The following is an 18,987-nucleotide window of genomic DNA, read 5'->3' as shown; positions in this document are numbered from 1 at the left end:
AACAACAAGTCTTCTTCAACCAGACCTTCATTCACATAATGTACAAACAGTAACAAAATAGCTAGCCCTAGCCTTTGTGATGTCCTACCCTCAACTCCTTCCCGGGGCTCTAGCTGAAGCCAGAGCATTGGCCTGAGCAGCCAAGAAGAGAGCAGGACTTTCAGTACAAAGGGAAAACTGCACAAGCACAACTGCAAAGGGACCCAAACCCTCAATTGCCTGATCCAAAGTCAGGCACCTTATCCATTAGGCCACACGAGAAAATTCTCTCCAAGCACTTCTTTAGAAAAGGCGGACACTGAGTTTCTCAGGTCATCTACTGAGGGGGCAGAGACACTCTGGGCACAAGAAGTTCAGTTCCCAGTGAGATGTGAGACTTAATTCTATGGAGCCAGGTGCCGGACTTTGGCAGGGAGACTCAGGCATGGGGGATCGGGGTGCAGCGGACGGGCCGGCTGTCTAGGTGTGGAGATTTAGTCACACTGAGGCCCAGGAGGGAGGAGGAGGAGGAGGAATCCTGCTGATGGGCAGTGGCTGTGGAGAAAAAGAGGAAGGGTTCCTGGGACCTCCCCCCCGACCTTTTAGCTGCCTGCTTGCTCTTGTGGTGGAAGGGGGCAGATGCTCTCAGGAAGCCTGTTTTGTTAGTTCGCTCTGGGGCACCTGGCACTGGCCACTGTCAGAGGACAGGATACTGGGCTAGATGGACCTTTGGTCTGACCCAGTATGGCCGTTCTTATGGGGTTTGCCAAGGTCACCTATGGATCTTCTCTTTGTGTCTCTGAATGCTCTACAGGGCTGCATAACCTGCAGCAAGTTTGTGGTCTTGGGTTTGAGCTTGAGAAACAGGATTATAGGTGAGGCAGAGATTAAAGGGTCTCACGCCTGACAGCCAGCAGACATGCAGGTCACGAGCAATGAGCCAAGGACAACTGGTAAATGTGGTGCATGAATGAGCCCAAACTAGAAGGTCTCTTGTTGGCCTCAAAGGGTAGTTGCTCAAAGGGAGCTGTTTGGTGTAATCAAAAGAGTGACCCACGTATGGACTCGACTAGCTTGGGGAGTCCCTGCACTGGAGGGGATGGGGGGGTTAATATGTGGTTGGAAGAATTCCGTATCCATAAAATCTCACCCCTGGGTTTGTAATGTCAGGGTGCAGCAAACAAGTCCCTCTATGTGTGAAGGGAGGGGCTTGAGGGGGAGGGTCCATGGGGGTGTCAGTGTGAGTGGGAGGGGCTGTGACGGGGAGGGCTATGGAGCGTCTCTGTGAGGGGAGGGGCTATGGGGATATAGTCACCTCCAGGCAGCAGGAGCCCCCTGACACGGGAGTTGAACTGCCCCCTTCCCCCACAGGTGCTTTGGGGGGCCCTAGGGCCCAGCATGGAGCTGCTGTCCCTGCAGGGTCCCTGGGAGTCACAAAGGAGTGACATGAGGTTACTGCCCTGTTGTCCTGGGGTGGGGGACTGGAGCCCCCAGAACAGCACAGGGGCCCCCACAAAGTTAAGTTGCTTCAAATTCAGCCCCTGGCAGTCAGGATCGGATTTCAGCTTTCTGCCCCGAGCCCCAGTGAGTCTAGCGCCGGCCCTGCTTTCTGGGTTATTTTGGTGGGTCCCCCCAAAACCTGCTCACTGCCCCCTCAACCAGGGACCCCTGGTTGAGAACCACTGCCTGGGAACTCTGTTTAGCAGGAGGGAGCAAAGCTGCTGCCTTTCCTGATGGCTGAACACAGGCCCTGAGAGTGGGATATCCAGGCACGGCCAGCGACACCAGGAGAGCTCCCCGAGCAGCTGCTTGGCCTCAGGGACGGTCTGAGCCTGCAGGGCCCCCGGGGGGCAATGAAGCAGCTGGGTCAGGCCGTGCACCTTGATTCCCAGAGAACGGCCCTGGCTCCCTGCTCAGCAGCAAAGAATTAATGGTGGTGAAGTCCATTAATGGCTATTAGCCAGGATGGGTAAGGAATGGTGTCCCTAGCCTCTCTTTGTCAGAGGATGGAGATGGATGGCAGAAGAGAGATCACTTGATCATTGCCTCTTAGGTTCACTTCCTCTGGGGCACCTGGCATTGGCCACTGTCGGTAGACAGGATACTGGGTTAGATGGACCTTTGGTCTGACCCGGTATGGATGTTCTTATGTAACAATTTCTCCCCCGTTCCCCAGTAAATCGGCCTGAGCTAAGTGCAGAGCTGGGAGTTTCTCCTTTCACACCTGCTGGGGAGGGCCGGGTCCCAGGGGTGTTTCTAGAAGAGCATTTGGGACTCAACTGGGGGAACCAGCCTTTCATTACAGAACGCTCACTTTCTAACAACATGTTTATTTACAGTTTTTTATATAATCCTCCAATCCTAGTGTCACCATCGATAACATGGCTTGGTCAGCCTGGTGGGATACCAAGGGTAAAACTAACTAGCTCTTCAAATCCAAGAGAGTGGAGATAAATCACCTCTCAGAGTCAATGTGGGGTAATCAATAGGCAGACAGCGGGCCAAATCGCTTTTCAATGGACCCCAACAACTTTTTATTTACTTATTACCATTATTGTTTTTTTATTATTATTATTATTATTATTATTATTATTTTCTCTGGAGTCTGGACCTTGACCAACAATTTTGGACCTTGACAAAAAAGAATGGCTTACCCCTAACAATGGGGTTGTGTTACCTTCCTTATGTCCTGGCTCCATCTTGTGGCCATTTCTTTTCTTTCGGTGAAAAGCTTTGGGATTTTGTGTAGAAACTTTATTTCCTCGGGAGAGAATCAGGAACGGGGGCTGCCTGCATGTATCACCCACTAGATTAGAAGGTGACAGACAAACACCCTTAAGACGAGGCAGCGTCACTGTCAAAAAAATCATCTCCCGTCTTCACTTGAGTGACAGCCTGAATCCTTCCTTCTCTGGGCAGAGTCTAAGGACTGGAATCAGCAGCAGCAACAAACCGTTCTGTACGTAGCAGGAACCAACACAAAATGTGCTTTAAAAGGAGCTGCCGCCTGCCTGCTGGGGTGAAATTTACCCTTATGGGGTCATCAAAGAGTAGAGCTGGGGTTAGCGCAACTCAGGCTGGGATGTCGAGCCCATGTCCCCATCCGTCCGTCACTCTGGGAACCTGTCTCTGCTCACAGGCTGCCTCCAGCCTCTCCAGCCACCTCCTGAGCTCTGTGGGTTTGAGTCATTTGACATACATGGCACCGAGGAGAAACAATCTTGCCATATGCATTGGTGGTATAGTGGTGCACCTAGGTGTCTTCCAAGCAGTTGACCTGGGTTCAATTCCCGGCCAATACAGGGATCTCCCCTTTTCTTGGCTGGGAATTGGTTTCATTTCAGTCACATTGTATCAGTTTATCAATGGAATGGGAGAATTAATGTCCCAAATCCCAGCAGGTCATTCAACACCCAGTGGCGGAAGAAAGGGGCGGAACTATACAGTGAGCTGTTCGAGTCATCCTGGTATTACAATGTTTGGTTTATTCTTTAAAAATTTTCCTTTACTTCCCTCTCTGTTTTAGACTCAGAGCCTTTAAGGTCAGAAGGGACCAGCGTGATCATCTGGTCCGATCTCCTGTACCTTGCAGGCCAAAGGACCCCACCCACCCACTCCTGTAATAGACCCCTAACCTCTGCTTGAGTTATTGACATCCTGAAATCATGGATTAAAGCTGTCAAGTTACAGAGAATCCACCATTTACACCAGTTTAAACCTGCAAGTGACCCATGCAGCATGCTGCAGAGGAAGGCGAAACCCACCCAGAGTCTCTGCCAATCTACTCTTGGGGAAAACTCCTTCCCAACCCCAAATATTGCCATCAGTGAGACCTGAGTATGCGGACAAGACGCAGCGGGCAGACACCTGGTAAAGAATTATCTGCAGTAACTCTGAGCCCTCCCCACCTATTGTCCCATCTCCGGCCGTTGGAGATATTTGCTGCTAGCAATCACAGATCGGCCACATGCCGTTGCAGGCAGTCCCATCAAATCACCCCATCCATAAATTTATCAAGCTCAGTCTTGAAGCCTGTTTGGTTTTTTGCCCCCACTGCTCACCTTGGGAGGCTGTTCCAGAACTTCACTCCTCCGGTGGTTAGAAACCTTCACCTAATTTCAAGGTTAAACTTGTTGATGGTCAGTTTATATCCATTAGTTCATTACTAGCGGGGGCATGTGATAGTGTGGGGGAGGGAGAAAGACAGAAGAACTAACAGTGGGAGGGAGCCGGAGAGATTCCCTGTTCCCCTATCACCCATCTCTGGGAGGAACCAGTTGGAATTGCCCTTGGGAAGCTGCCGCTAATAACTCAGGGGTAAAATCATTATTCCGTTGGAATCAGATTAAAGCCTCCTCACACCTGGTGTCACGGTCATCGACATGGCTCATTCCTGGGATGTCACTGGCCAGAGCAATACAATGAGTAGAACCAAATCCCTTTCCAGAGCCCAGGCACACATAGAAATCCTGGGGCTTTTCGTTCCTAGGCTTCTGGCGCCATCGTGTGGCCCTTTGATTTCACTCCTTTCTGTTCAAACCTTTAGCTTTCTGCTCAGAAATGTTAATTCCCTGGGAGAGACTCGGGAGCGTTTCTCTGTTTTGTGTTGTTAAGGATTGAAATGTTCCCGGTTCCTCGGTCCCAACCTGCTTCCCGTTCTACTGCCCATGCAGCCCCATCCCCGACCTCAGCCCCCAGTCGATGCTGATTCCCTAATCCCCATCTGTGCAGGGGGTGAAATCTGTCACTCCACATTGCCTAGTTCCCCTAACTCTGAGGGACTTCAGCTCCTCTGTGTCCCCAGGGACCCTCCACACCACTCCCCTGTTTACCACGGTTCAGATATTACAGTAGCATGAGTCTGACACTCAGTATAGAGGCCCCACATTAATAACCATTTTCAATATGAACTTACTGGAGATTCTATCGCAATATTTGGGTGGGGGGAACCTATTAAAAATATTCATAAAACTCCTTTCCCAAGAGAGTCCCAGGGCTTTTGATGTCCCGTGTATCGGGCAATGAACATCCACTGAACATGTAGCTGATTAGAGAGCCACTTCCTGGACACTACAGTACTAATAAACAATGGCCACATAAACACCACCGTATACCGGAAACCTACTGACTGCTATACTTACCTACATGCCTCCAGCTTTCATCCAGACCACACCACTCGATCCATTGTCTACAGCCAAGGTCTACGATAGAATCGCATTTGCTCCAACCCCTCAGACAGAGACAAACACCTACAAGATCTCGATCAAGCGTTCTTACAACTACAATATCCACCTGCTGAAGTGAAGAAACAGATTGACAGAGCTAGAAGAGTACCCAGAAGTCACCTACTACTGGACAGGCCCAACAAAGAAAGTAACAGAACGCCACTAGCCATCACCTACAGCCCCCAACTAAAACCTCTCCAGCGCAACATCAAAGATCTACAACCTGTCCTGAAGGACGACCCATCACTCTCACAGATCTTGGGAAACAGGCCAGTCCTTGCTTACGGACAGCCCTCAAACCTGAAGCAAATACTCATCAGCAACCACACAACAAAAACACTAACCCAGGAACCTGTCCTTGCAACAAAGCCCATTGCCAACCCTCTCCACATATCTATTCAGGGGACACCATCACAGGACCTAATCACATCAGCCACACTATCAGAGGCTCGTTCACCTGCACATCTACCAGTGTGATATATGCCATCATGTGCCAGCAATACCCCTCTGCCATGTACATTGGCCAAACCGAACAGTCTCTATGCAAAAAGAATAAATGGACACAAATCAGACGTCAAGAATTATAACATTCAAAAACCAGTTGGAGAACACTTCAACCTCCCTGGTCACTCGATTACAGACCTAAAAGTCGCAATATTACAACAACAAAACTTCAAAACCAGACTCCAGTGAGAGACTGTTGAATTGGAATTAATCTGTAAATTGGACACCATTAAATTAGGTTTGAATAAAGACTGGGAGTGGATGGGCCATTACACAAAGTAAAACTATTTCCCCATGCTTATCTTCCCCCCCTACAGTTCCTTATATCTCCTTGTCAAGTGCTGGAAATGGGCCATTTTCATTACCACTACAAACAGTTCTTTTTCTCTCCTGCTGATAATAGCTCACCTTGACTGATCACTCTCCTTATAGTGTGTATGGTAACACCCATTGTTTCATGTTCCCTGTGTATATATATATCTTCCTACTGTATTTTCCACTACATTCATCCGATGAAGTGAGCTGTAGCCCACGAAAGCTTATGCTACAATAAATTTGTTAGTCTCTAAGGTGCCACAAGTACTCCTATTCTTTTTGCGGATACAGACTAACACGGCTGCTACTCTGAAACCAGCTAGATAAGATCCCATCTTTACACAAATGTCAGGGAGCCCTGCCTGAAAACAGTGACAATCTTAGAACAGTTCGTCAGTAGAATTATCACACTAAAGCATATGTCCTGCCACTGAGCTCCCTCCCCACCAATACAGCTAATGCCATAAGGCATTGTGGGAGAGGGTCTCCATGTCTCATCTCGGTGGTTTGGGGCAACAAGAGCTTCCACATTATCACATAGTGGATGGGGCCGTGGGTGGAAGGTTGGGAGGGATGGAAGAGGGTGGAGCCACAGGCAGAAAGGTTGAGGATTTGGTATCACTAACCCCTTCTTAGTGAGTAGGGTTCAGTTTAGGGCAGTGGTCCCCAAAATGTGGGGCATGCCTCCTAGGGGCACAGAGGAATGTTCATGGGGGCACCTCAGGGCCTGAGCCAGCCCCCATGGAGAGCAGGGAGGGAGCACCACTCTGCCCCCAGGCTCCCAGCCTGGCCTCGACCCCCTTACCTCATCCACACCCCTCTCCCCGGCAAGCCATGGCCCCACTCCCAGCCCCAGTTCTAGACCGTGGCTGCTGAGGGGCTGCAGACATGGATAAGAGGGCACAATATGAAAAGTTTGGGGACTACTGGTTTTGGGTGACGCCCTCAATCACTTCTATGCAGTCCAATAAAATGTATTCCTCACCCCTCAAGCAGGATGGACTAGTTGTGTTCTCTTGCCCTTTACTCATAACATTGGAAGAGAACTCAGTAGATCATTTAGTCCAACCCCCTGCTCAAAAGCAGGACCAATCCCCAACTTGTCCTCTCAATGATTGAGCTCACAACGCTGAGTTTAGCAGACAACTGCTCAAACCACTGAGCTATCCCTCCCCTTTATTATCCAGCAACTATAATAACATTTAATAGTACTCATGTGATTTGTAACCCAACATCAGCCAAAACTGGTCCTTTTGGCAAAACCGCCCCATCATGCTGCGTAGCTAGGCAGAGTAGGCGGTCTATGCAAACACACTCTGTTCCTGAAGTCTTTCCCCTGGCTCATCACTACATGTGAGGGGGGAGCTCATTCAGACCCTGCTTACGCTTAGTATTTAAAAACTCCTTATTGTCCCTACCTCTACAGGCCTCAGATTTCTCCTCCTGTCCTTTAGTTGACAACTCAGCTGGGGTGGCCAAGTGGTTAAGGAGATGAACTGCTAATCCATTGTGCTCTGCACATGTGGGTTCAAATTTCATCAGAGGCATTTGGTCTTCTCTCTTCCTTTACAAACAACCATCTTCCCCCTTTGGTACAATCACAGAGCAAACCATGTTGCTTCCTGCAAACAAAAACCATCTCAGGAACTCAGCCCCGCCCCCCCCTGCTTAAAATAAAATGTCTAAATACCAGATTTCTAAAATAATTCTCTAGTCCTGGATTTCTTAGTTTTTATCTCAAAAGGTAACATCCTATCTATTCCCCCAAACATCCCAGGACCACCACAAATTATTAAAATGCCCCAGTCCTCAGCAAGGCCATGACAGTGACCCATGGCTATAGTGTCTAGGCCAAGCTGTTCTGAGGGAGGCAAATCAAACATTTTCTCTCTGCTTCCCTTGGCAAGGTCTGACAGGAAAACAAAATCCCCCAAACTGAAGATTTTCTGTTGAAAAACCAATACTAGTCTGCTTGGGGACTTTGATTTGCATGTATTATTATTATTCTCTTGTGATTTCTGAATTATCTCAGTTCAGTCTTTGTGCTCCAGGTGCGTTTCCAGGTTTTGAGTTGTGGGGGAGAGAGGCCAGGTCATGATGTCTCTTCCCCTCTTTCATAGTTTCTTCCAACTTGTTAGGAAGCTGCTTTGCTCCGATGTGAGGGATAGTCCTTGGGAGCGTGGATACTTTCAATGGGCCAGCAGCGAGTCTTGCTCCTCCATTGTGGCACCGGAAAGGCTGGTTGTGGGCATTTCCCAACTTCGTAACATAGTTCAGTAAGGCACACAGAGCAAAACTTCATCACGTCCCCAACAAGGCGAGCACACACCATCCAACAAGATATTAATGTTCAACAGATCACGGCTTTTGAACTGATACCTCACCAGGCAGACTTTCTACAAACCAGAGCATCATTATGTGACAGTGGAGAGTAGGGGGCTGCTTTGCGCACAGCAGGGCTGACATTGCAATGGAGACGTACCCGCAGAGTCCATCTCTCCCGGGATAAAGTTTGCAGCAGGGCTGGCCTGGGTCATGGGACTTGGGCTCCTGGAGATAAAGCTGTGGGGCTCAAAACTGTGGTGCAAATACGTGTGTTCCTGCTGGGTTGGGAAACCCTCCCCCCTCGTGGGTCTCAGTGGCTGGGCTCAAGCCGGTATGTCTGCACTGTCATTGTACAGCCCTGCAGCCCCAGCCCCACAAGCCTGAGCCAGCTGCCCCGGGCTTGGAGACAGGTGTCCCGGGGGTGTTAATCGCAGTGTAGACATAATGTCAGGGCACGTCTACACGGCAACGAAACCCCCGCGGCTGGTCCGTGTCTGACAAATCCGGCTTTGCCTCCTTCTGCTCCTTGTTCCCCGGGACGGGACGATCTGCCAGAGAGGCTGCAGCCAATGGGTCTGGGCAGGTCCCGAGTCTGTGAATCCCCCCCGCATCTCCCCCTTCCCCACCGCTGTCCCATCTACCCCCATCTCCCCCTTACTCCCCCTCCCCGGTCCCGTCTCTTCCTCCCACCCGGGCTGGGGGCTCTGAGCTCGTTCCCTGCAGGCTCCGGCCCAGGGGCTGCCCCTCCCCCCCGGGAACACGTGTGGGGCGGACTCGCTCCTGCCCAGGGGCGGGGCTGGGGCCAGGCGGTGACTCTGCCCCACTGTCCGTTGGGGGGAAGCCGCCCCGATCTGCGCATGTCCAGAGCCGGGAGACACAAAACTCTTCTCCGGCCCCGGGAGAGGCTCCAACGGCCCCGCACGAGCCAGGCAGAGTCGCAGCACCCCGCGCGTATTCGCAGCCGGGCCCAGCCCCCCGCCCGACGTCACGTCCGGTCCAGAGAGAGTCTGGAACTACATCTCCCAGCGTACCCCGGGGGCGCTTCCGCCCTAGTTAGCTCAGGTAAGGGAAGGTTTCAGAAGCTGTTACTGCGCATGCTCCGTTCGATCCCCGTTTGTCTGCCGCCCCCAGGCCTAAAGTTACTTCCGCTGCTATTCCTCTGTGATCCGGGAGCGCGGGCTGAGCGGGGCGGGGCCGGGAGCGGCAGGAGGGGCCCGGAGCGGGGCTGTGGAGAATCCCGCCCCCAAGGGAGGGGCAATACCGCCTACCAACGCCGCGCGCGGTGCGCTCCAACGGCCCTAACGGCCGCAACTGTCACGTGTCTCGTTCTCTCGGCCCGACTCTTCACGGGATCCGTCACTTCCGGGCCCGCTGCGGGTGTAGCTCCGGGCCCGCGGGAGAGCCGGTAAGAGCCGAGTGGGGGAGGCCGGGCCCGGCCCGGCCCGCCGCGAGCCCCCCGCCCTGGGCCAGCCTGGAAGCTGGGGTGGGTCCCGGTGCGGCCTCCGTAGCGATGGGAGGGTCAGTGGGCGGGAAACCCCCGAGGGAGAAAAGTGTGTGTGTCTCTCTCTGTGTGTTGCACCTGCTGATCCCCCACTGCTGCCCCTCTCCCTGCTCCAGGGACTTCCGCCCCCCCCCCCGGACCGCTTCAAACCCCCCCCCCCCGGACCGCTTCAAACTGCCCCCCCCCCCGGGCTCCCTGTGGCCCGTGTGAATGGGGGGGGGGGACCGTCACTGTCTGTGTGTGTTGGACAATCACATAAACTCCCTTCACACTGCCCCTCCCCCTCCCCTCATTTCATAGCCAGAGAAATCCCCCCCCCCCCCCGCATCCCCGTCTGGGGGTTTGTCTCTCCTGTTATGAAATGCGGAGTTTGTGACCCATTTTCTGCACGACTCTTATAGAAGGATATAAAAATCCTAAAATCCCTCCCCCTTCCCTCATTTCATAGCCACAGAAAATCCCGCGTCTGGGGGTTTGTCTTTCCTGTTACCAAATGCGGAGTTTGTGACCCGTTTTCACCACAACTCTCAAGAGGGATATAAAATAACCTAAAATTCCCCCCTCCTCCCCCGGCCACTTTCTCTCTCGTTGTCTATTCCTAGTTGAATGGGCCCTGAGAGTTGGGCCCTGTCTCTCTAATGATAAAACACGAACCACAGCTCAGATTTACCCCTTTTCTCTGGTTCTTCAGCGTGACTAGACATTTATTGCAAATCTTGCCTCTTTCCTCTGTTCATTTATCAGATACTGATGGGAAACACTCAGATTTTACTTCTGATCAACGACTGACATGCTGTGGAGTGTAGGTGTTTTTTTTGGGGGTGGGTTGTTTTTTTTTCCTGAATTCCCTGACATTATGTTGTGGTGGGGGTTTTTCTGTATGCTGTGTTTTTATACCTATATATTGCATAGCATCCCAGACATGTAGGGCTGCTCAGGATCTCAAACTGACAGAGGTTTGTCCTACCTGTTCTTAAAAACTTCCAGGGAAAGCGACTCCAACAGCTAGGGATTTATCCAGTAAAGTGGGTGACTTTGAGCCAGACATTGAAAGATCCTTGTGCCTTAGTTTCCCCACTGGCCACAGGAGGTTACTAGTACTCCCTCCCCAGACTCCTGGGGGCAGCCAGGGATAATTTAGTGGTTTATGGGAGTTAGAAGAGGAAAATTCATTAAGAACGATGATATTTGTGTGTTTATGATTAAATCCCCAGACCCACCCACCAATCCCTGTCCTCCTTCCGATGAGCTATAAATATCTGTGATCCTATAATGAGTTTCTGCCTCTCCCTACTTTCTATAGCAGCGCTTTTAAGAACAGGCCAGGGAAACAGGGAAATACTTTGAACCAAATTCCAGAAGCCGCTGAGCATGCACAAGTTAAAATGAAAAGAAGCCTCCGTCTCTCCAAGGACCTGACCCCTAGTTCAAAATTATAGACACTCCCCAGAAATCTGAAACGGCCACTTCACAACTGATAGAATGTTATTGATCTATTGACTTCTGGGAATTATCAATAAAAGAAAGAACACAGTGAAGTTGATACCATGAGGGAAAGATCTCATGTGTCTTTACAAATTGGTATAATCTAATCTGGAACTGTATACAGTAAAATGCCTTATTCGTAGCCCTATGGCGATTGCCTGTATCCTGTAGGGACCTTAATTCTGCCCAGTCCAAGCTGCTTCTGTCATTGCTCACGTGGGTCAGAATTAGGATTACATTGGTATGTACCTTATCTCTGACTTACCCAAGGTCACCCAACACGCCTGTGGCAGAGCCAGGAATAGTCCCCGTCCAGTGCTCTCTCCACGTAGGTGCTGGGTGATTGTGAAGTGTTGCTCCCCTCTCCTGTACTTTTTTGATTACGGTGGAATGGGAATAATGGTCATGCTTTCAAATGTTTCTTTCCTTCCCCACCTCCTCCTTCTGCCACCATTTCCAGCTCGGCCTCCCCTTCTTTGAATTGTTTGTCATGGGCAGTTGGTAACAGAGCCACCGAGAGAAATCTCTCACATGGTCTGTGCCCCAGCTGCTCCTGGTCTAGCCATGTCCTAGTTCTGCCCCTCCTCCAAACAGGCCCCCTCCCCGCTACACTGTGGCCTGCCCCTCCACCGCATACATGTGTAATGTGTACCTTTAAACTATTTATATTTTGGATTTCAGATAATTAAATTTGTTACCTTCAGCTCTCTTCCCCCCCCCCCCCCCCCCCCATAAATTTCAGTTGTTTGGTGATGCTCTGATGGTTTTCCATTGACAGTTGGGGAGGGAGCAAGGCTGGTCACTTGAGCGTTGCGTTACCTTGCCAGCTGACTAGTGAGAAGTGACGACTCCCTCTTGGGTGGATGGGCCAGTCCCGGGGCCCATTATCTCTTGGTGATTCATTTTCCATTCCAAGTTCATAAAGTAGATTTTCAATATAGATGCTTTGTTCCTTACATATGACCCATACGTTGATCTCTCTATCATTATGAGTCTTGACCAGGTATGAGCTTTCTGTAGACACCTCACATGACCATCCTCCAAGAGATGTGTTTGGTGTGATGGGTTTGTCAGGTCTCCGGTGAGAGCTGCTGGCAAAGACCAAGTGACCCTTTGCCAAGGGATCTCTGTATCACTGTCTGACCCCTGTAGGCCAGGGAGAGGACGACTTAATGCCAATGGCCTTCAGGACGGGTGCTGAATTCACTGCAGTGCCCCATGTACCCTCTCCATTTCCCTTCTCGGTGTGCTGTCAGGGACGCTGCCCCACTTCCTGCTCCACAGGCCACCCCGTATCTACTCCATGTGCCAGGCTGTTGGCAGTCCCCAGTGAGAGGCCATCCTGCCCATCAAACCGGTGCCCAACTGCTGGGCCTCCCTCAGTGAAGGCCAGAGCCCCGAATGCTGCCAGCCCTCTCTTTGGGGCTGGAGATGCTCCACAGACTGTTCCCAGGGTTGCCACCGTCTGAGTAGAGTAGGTCTCTCCTGTTATCTCCTGCTCCAGTCCTGGCATGGTTTGCAGGTGTGGAGGAGCTGGGCCAGTCCAGACTAAAGCAGTTTAACCCCTTTTGTGCCAGCGAGGGGTTTATATTGCCCTTCACAGGCATCCAGGCCCAGGGAATGGCCCCCTATCAGCCCCATGCCTGATGTGGTGGGGTGACCCACTGGCAGCATTGCCTTTGAGGGGTGCTGCTCCCTCCTGCTCCCACTCCCTCCCCTCCACTTTACTGCCACCACAGTGCCTGTTACCTTGACTTCCTGAGGGGTGACCCCTAGAAAGGTGTGTTTTGTTATCTCTTTCCCAACCCCCCACCCCCCCAGATCCGTTGTGCACCTCTGTCACTCACCTCTGTCTCAGGAGTCAAGGCGGGTCATGGGGCGCGGGTGATGCTATGCTGGAGATCCATCATCACTCTAGGCGTGGCAGTCTTGACACTCCTTGAAGGTTGCCGGGACGCTGACGTGCACTGGCGGAGAACTGCGGCTTGACTGAGTCCATGGACCATTTGGCCCACGCTGTGTCACTGTAAAGCCTGCTCTGCATTGCTGCCAATTGCTGCTGGTGGTGTTGTGCCCGTAAGTCTTTGTAACACTGTCTTCAGTGACTTGAGGGCATGAGCAGCTGCCTCAGGCAGACTGGTAAGAAGCAGGGAACAAACCCCAAATTGGTTGTGAGGTCTATATGTAGATTTCACCAACCAAGTATCCACTGTAAACGCTTCAGGCACTGTAACAGCATTAATGTAGAATCACAGACACCTTCCCTTGGGTCATCCCATATATCTCACCATGCAGGTGAGCTCACCTTTGTGACAGATGGTCCCGTACTCCAGGGGTTCTCAACCTTTTTCTTTCTGAGGCCCCCCTCAACATACTATAAAAACTCCATGGGCCATGTGGGCCACAATACTGGCTTTCTGCCTCCAAAAGCCAGGGCTGGCGTTAGGAGGTAGCAACCAGGGCAACTGCCTGGGGCCCCATGCCACAGGGGCCCCCACAAAGCTACATTGCTTAGGCTTTAGCTCCTTGTGGTGGGGCTCGGGGCCCTGGACTTCAGCCCCATGCGCTGGGACTTCAGCTTTCTGCCCTGGGCCTCGGCAAGTCTAATGTTGGCCTTGCTTGGCAGCCCCCTGATAACTGCTCGTGGTCACCCAGCGGGCTCCAGACCCCTGGTTGAGAACCACTGCCTTACGCCACGAATCACAGCAATGTTCAGGTTACTGCCAGTCCCAAAGGATCAGTCACTTCCTTAGGTCAATTGAATCTTAGATCTCCCACAAAGACAACACTTGTAGCCAGTCCTGTCATAACCTGTATTGAGATTTATTTAAAACAAAATGAGAATAGTTTACAAAGTTAAAGCAGAGGCAGACGAGTTACAGTCTTCAATTTCAAAAGGCAATGGAAGCTTCTATAACAGGGGTCGGCAACCTTTCAGAAGTGATGTGCCGAGTCTTCATTTAGTCACTCTAATTTAAGGTTTTGCGTTCCAATAATCCATTTTAACGTTTTTAGAAGGTCTCTTTCTAGAAGTCTATAATATATAACTAAACTATTGTTGTATGTAAAGTAACTACAGTTTTTAAAGTGTTTAAGAAGCTTCATTTAAAATTAAATGAAAATGCAGAGCCCCCCGGACCGGTGGCCAGGACCCGGGCAGTGTGAGTGCCACTGAAAATCAGCTTGCATGCCGCCTTTGGCACACGTGGCATAGGTTGCCTACCCCTGTTTTATATTAAGCAAGCTCTACATATTCTTAAGGACTAACCCAGGATAAGGAGCTGAGAATCTCTTCCTTATGCCTAGAAACTTTGCCCCCCCAGAGTCGAAGCAGCACACAGATAATCAGTTCCTTCAGCATGGTTTTTTTTATCCCCTTTCTGCCATGTGCTCAGAGCTGCAAACTCAGCGAATGAGAGGTCAAGAGCACAACAACAGTCTTGTGTCTTCTTTAATGTCCCATAATACTCTATCTGGTGTTGATGGACCTTTCCTGCCAAACAGGGTGTAATGCATTCTGTTGCCAATCAGCACTTCCCCTAGCTAAAGTCTCTCCGCTGTCTGGTGATTTAAATAGCCACAGAGGCTCACAATGCAACTTGTCACTTATTAACCCAGGCAGCAACTCAATAAAGCATTCAATAAAGTCTAAACACATTCTTGTCATTCTAATACCTGTTTTAATAATACTAACGCTGGTGAGTCAGACTGATTCCAGCTATGCGTTTGTCCATGTTCAATTAAGACATGGGGGCTTTTACAAGAGCTAACACCTCATCTGCCAGTGTCACAGGCAGGGTGGGCAGGGATGGTGTCTCTGGCCTCTGTTTGCCAGAAGTTGGGAATGGGTGATGGGATGGATCACTTGATGATTCCCTGTTCTCTTCATTCCCTCTGAAGCACCTGGCATTGGCCACTGAGCTAGATGGATCATTGGTCTGACACAGTGGGCCATTCTTATGTTCACAGGTTCTATCAGGAGTATCTACTCATCTGGGCTCACTGGGGAGCCACAGAAAGAAACAAGGTGTGCTGAGACAAGGAGGCCCATTCTCAGAGCCCCCAGGGTCACGCTTGCCAAAAATTAAAACTAGGCCCAGCCCATGAAAGGGGGCACTCCCAGGAAAGACTGTATAAATGCTGGAGCATCAAACAACTTAGTAAACCTGAGACAGCCTTGGGGACAATGAGAGGGAGAATCCCCCAAAGTGACTCCTTTGATTCTGCTCTTCTGTGGCCTTTGGTTCATAGAATCATAGAACTGGAAGAGACCTCGAGAGGTCATCTACTCCTGTCCCCTGCACTCAAGGCAGGACGAAATATTATCTAGAACATCCCTCACAGGTGTTTGTCAAGCCTGCTCTTAAAAATCCCCAATGATGGAGATTCCACAACCTCCCTAGGCAATTTATTCCAGTGCTTAACCACACTGACAGTTAGGAAGTTTCTCCTAATGTCCCACCTAAACCTCCCTTTCTGCAATTTAAGCCCATTGCTTCTTGTCCTGTCCTCAGAGGTTAAGAAGAACAATTTTTCTCCCTCCTCCTTGAAACAACCTTTTATGTATTTGAAAACTGATCATGTCCCCTCTGTTTTCTCTTCTCCAGACTAAACAAACACAATTTTTTCAGTCTTCCCTCATAGGTCATGTTTTCTAGACCTTTAATCATTTTGGTTGCTTTTATCAGGACTTTCTCCAATTTGTCCACATCTTTCCTGAAATGTGGCGCTCAGAACTGGACACACTGCTCCAGTTGAGGCCTAATCAGCACGGAATAGAGCGGAAGAATTACTTCTCGTTTCGCTCCAGATCATCCCCTTCTCCCAGGGGGAAGGAAATGGCTGCAATGGGGCTGGTTCACGTAAGGGATTATCAGGGAGTTGGTGGTGGGCTCTGCTTCGAGAGAGAGGAGCAGTAAAGGCATAGGAGGGTGGGAGCTGCTAGAGGTGGTGGGAGATAGGGAGGGGACAGGACGTGACAAACGTGCTGAGAATTTGTAATCTATGGTGTTGTCAAGGCTGCTTCCCCACTTTGAACTTTAGGGTACAAATGTGGGGACCTGCATGAAAACTTCTAAGCTTAACTACCAGCTTAGATCTGGTCCGCTGCCACCATTCCAAAGCTAATACCCTTCCCCGGGTAGCCTTGAGAGACTCTCCACCAATTCCCTGGTGAATACAGATCCAAACCCCTTAAAACAAGGAGAAATTAACCATCCCCCCTTCATTCTCCCACTAACTCCTGGTGGATCAAGATCCAACTCCCTTGGACGTAAAAAACAAGGAAAAATCCATCAGGTTCTTAAAAAGAAGGCTTTTAATTAAAGAAAAATGTAAAAATCCTCTCTGTAAAATCAGGATGGAAAATAACTTTATAGGGTAATCAAACTTAAAGAACTCAGAGGACCCCCCTCTAGCCTTAGGTTCAAAGTACAGTAAACAGAGATAAACAATCTAGTAAAAGGTACATTTACAAGTTGAGAAAACAAAGGTAAACTAACACGCCTTGCCTGGCTGTTTACTTACAAGTTTGAAATATGAGAGACTTGTTCAGAAAGATGTGGAGAGCCTGGATTGATGTCTGGTCCCAATTAGTCCCAAGAGCGAAAACCCCCCAAAACAAAGAGCACAAACAAAAGCCTTCCCCCCCGCCCTCCCAAGATTTGAAAGTATCTTGTCCCCTTATTGGTCCTTTGGGTCAGGTGTCAGCCAGGTTACCTGAGCTTTTAACCCTTTACAGGTAAAAGGATTTTGGAGTCTCTGGCCAGGCGGGATTTTATAGTACTGTACACAGGAGAGCTGTTACCCTTCCCTTTATAGTTATGACAGGTGTAATGGGTTGTGACCCCGGTGTGCAGTGTGGGCAGCTTCTGGGAACCACTGTGCCCTCTAACCCTCAAGCTGGGCTGGCCCTTCTCACACTGCTTTGCTGGAGATTCAGTCAGCCTCTCCAGGCCTTTTTATCACCCAACACGACAACAGGTGGTGCCATACACTCAGTTAAGCTAACTGAGTGCTTTACCTAAGCCACTCAAGGACAGACAGAAAACAACAACCAATTTCCCAGCAATAAGTGATAGCAAATAGATCAAAGCAGATTACTTGGCAAATAACCAGAAACTCAAACTGAGCCTAGCATGCTAGATAAGAGGTGGGCAAACCATGGCCCGCAGGCCACATCCGGCCCGCGAGACCCTCGTACCCGGCCCCTGAGCTCCTGGCCCGGGAGGCTAGCCCCTGGTCCCTCCCCTCCTGTTCCCCCTCCGCAGCAGCCACAGCTTGCCCCGCCACCGGCACAATGCTCTGGGCGGCGGGGCTGCCAGCTCCTGGGGCAGTGCCGCTGCAGAGCCTAGCCTGACCCGGTGCCTTGTGCTGCGCGGTGTGAGGCAGTAGTGCTGCCAGCCACCGGTGCTCCAGGCATGGTAAGGGGGCAGGTAGCGGGGAGGTTGGATAGAGGGCAGGGGAATTTGGGGTGATGGTCGGGGGCAGGGGTGTGGATAGGGGTCAGGGAGGTCAGCAGGGTCGCCCAGAGGGTGGGGCAAGTGGGGCAATTTGCCCCGGGCCCTGCAGGGGCCCCAACTAGAATATAGTATTCTATAGTATTGCAACTTATTTTTATGTAAGTGGCCCCCGAAATTGCTTTGCCCCAGGCTTCCTGAATCCTAACCGGCCCTCCATACAATTTCCAAAACCCAATGCGACCCTCAGGCCAAAAAGTTTTCCGGTCCCTGTACTAGCTGCATAGAATTTGAATTAGCAGTTTCTCACCCTGACTGATGATTGAAGCAGTCCACCAGCACATCCCCCAGTTTAGTCTTTGTTCCTCAGGTGCTTCCAGGAGTTCTCGTGTCTGGGGAATGAGGCCAAGAGATGATGTTACACCCCACCTTATGTAGCTTTTGCATATGGCAGGAACCCTTTTTTCCAAACTCAGTTCCAAGTCCCCTTTGTGGAAAAATACAGGTACCAAAATGGAGTTCATTGTCATGTGGTCTGGTCACATGCCCTAGCATGCCCTGCTGTAGCCATGACTCATAGGCTGGCTGGAACATTCACAGGAAGGCTAAGTTCTTCCACGGTCCATTGTCTTTGTTGATGAGCCATCAGCACTGTCTGGCTTGTTCATTGTTGTACCTGAAAGGCTCGTTGTGGGTGTTACCCAGAGTAAGCACATTTGAAATACAGATACATAGTCAATATCCATAACTTCAGATACAAACATGATCCATGCACACAAATAGGATAATCCTATTCAGGAAACTATAACTTTTCCAATGACCCTGCACATGACGCATCTTGCACAAAATACCTCATAATTATGCCCTAATCATATTATAATCCTACCACTATGGTGAATATGGGGTGTAGTGTGAGATAGGTATTAATTTCAAGGCACAGGAGTTGGGAATGGAACTTCCCCTCTTTGTGGAACAGGAAATAACCCCCCAGCCAGGGCTGGGAAAACTTCCCAGACTCCCAGTGCTGGAGCCTGATTCTACTGACACTTTATTAGTTACCACCACCCCCAATCTTTGTGGCAACTGCAAACTTTGAGTGATGATTTTATATTCTCTTCTAGGTCATTGATAAGAATGGCACAGGGCCAAGATCCAATCCTTGCGGGAACCCACTAGAAAGAAATCCACTCGACCA

At 50.4% G+C, this 18,987-nt stretch overlaps 1 protein-coding gene across 22 annotated transcripts in view; it reads left to right on the top strand.

Annotated features, from left to right (window-relative positions):
• The window catches only part of LOC101944996 (zinc finger protein OZF-like), a 112,927-nt gene that overhangs the window by 76,184 nt on the left and 17,756 nt on the right, over positions 1 to 18,987 (top strand). For 3 of the 22 annotated variants that reach the window (XM_065569465.1, XM_065569461.1, XM_065569459.1), the window contains exon 1: positions 9,438 to 9,753. The exons of 10 other annotated variants lie outside the window; for them this stretch is intronic. Coding sequence is in view for 2 of the 12 variants with exons in the window: in XM_065569450.1 (XP_065425522.1) it covers positions 9,206 to 9,410 (205 nt within the window). In the remaining 10 variants the exon portion in view is untranslated. 9 more of the 22 variants (XM_065569450.1, XM_065569462.1, XM_065569473.1 and 6 more) reach the window with 9 other exon arrangements.

This window comes from Chrysemys picta, chromosome 16 (assembly GCF_011386835.1).
Source record: "Chrysemys picta bellii isolate R12L10 chromosome 16, ASM1138683v2, whole genome shotgun sequence".
In the NCBI taxonomy this organism is placed as follows: domain Eukaryota; kingdom Metazoa; phylum Chordata; order Testudines; family Emydidae; genus Chrysemys; species Chrysemys picta.
This window is presented reverse-complemented; position numbering and strand designations above follow the sequence as displayed.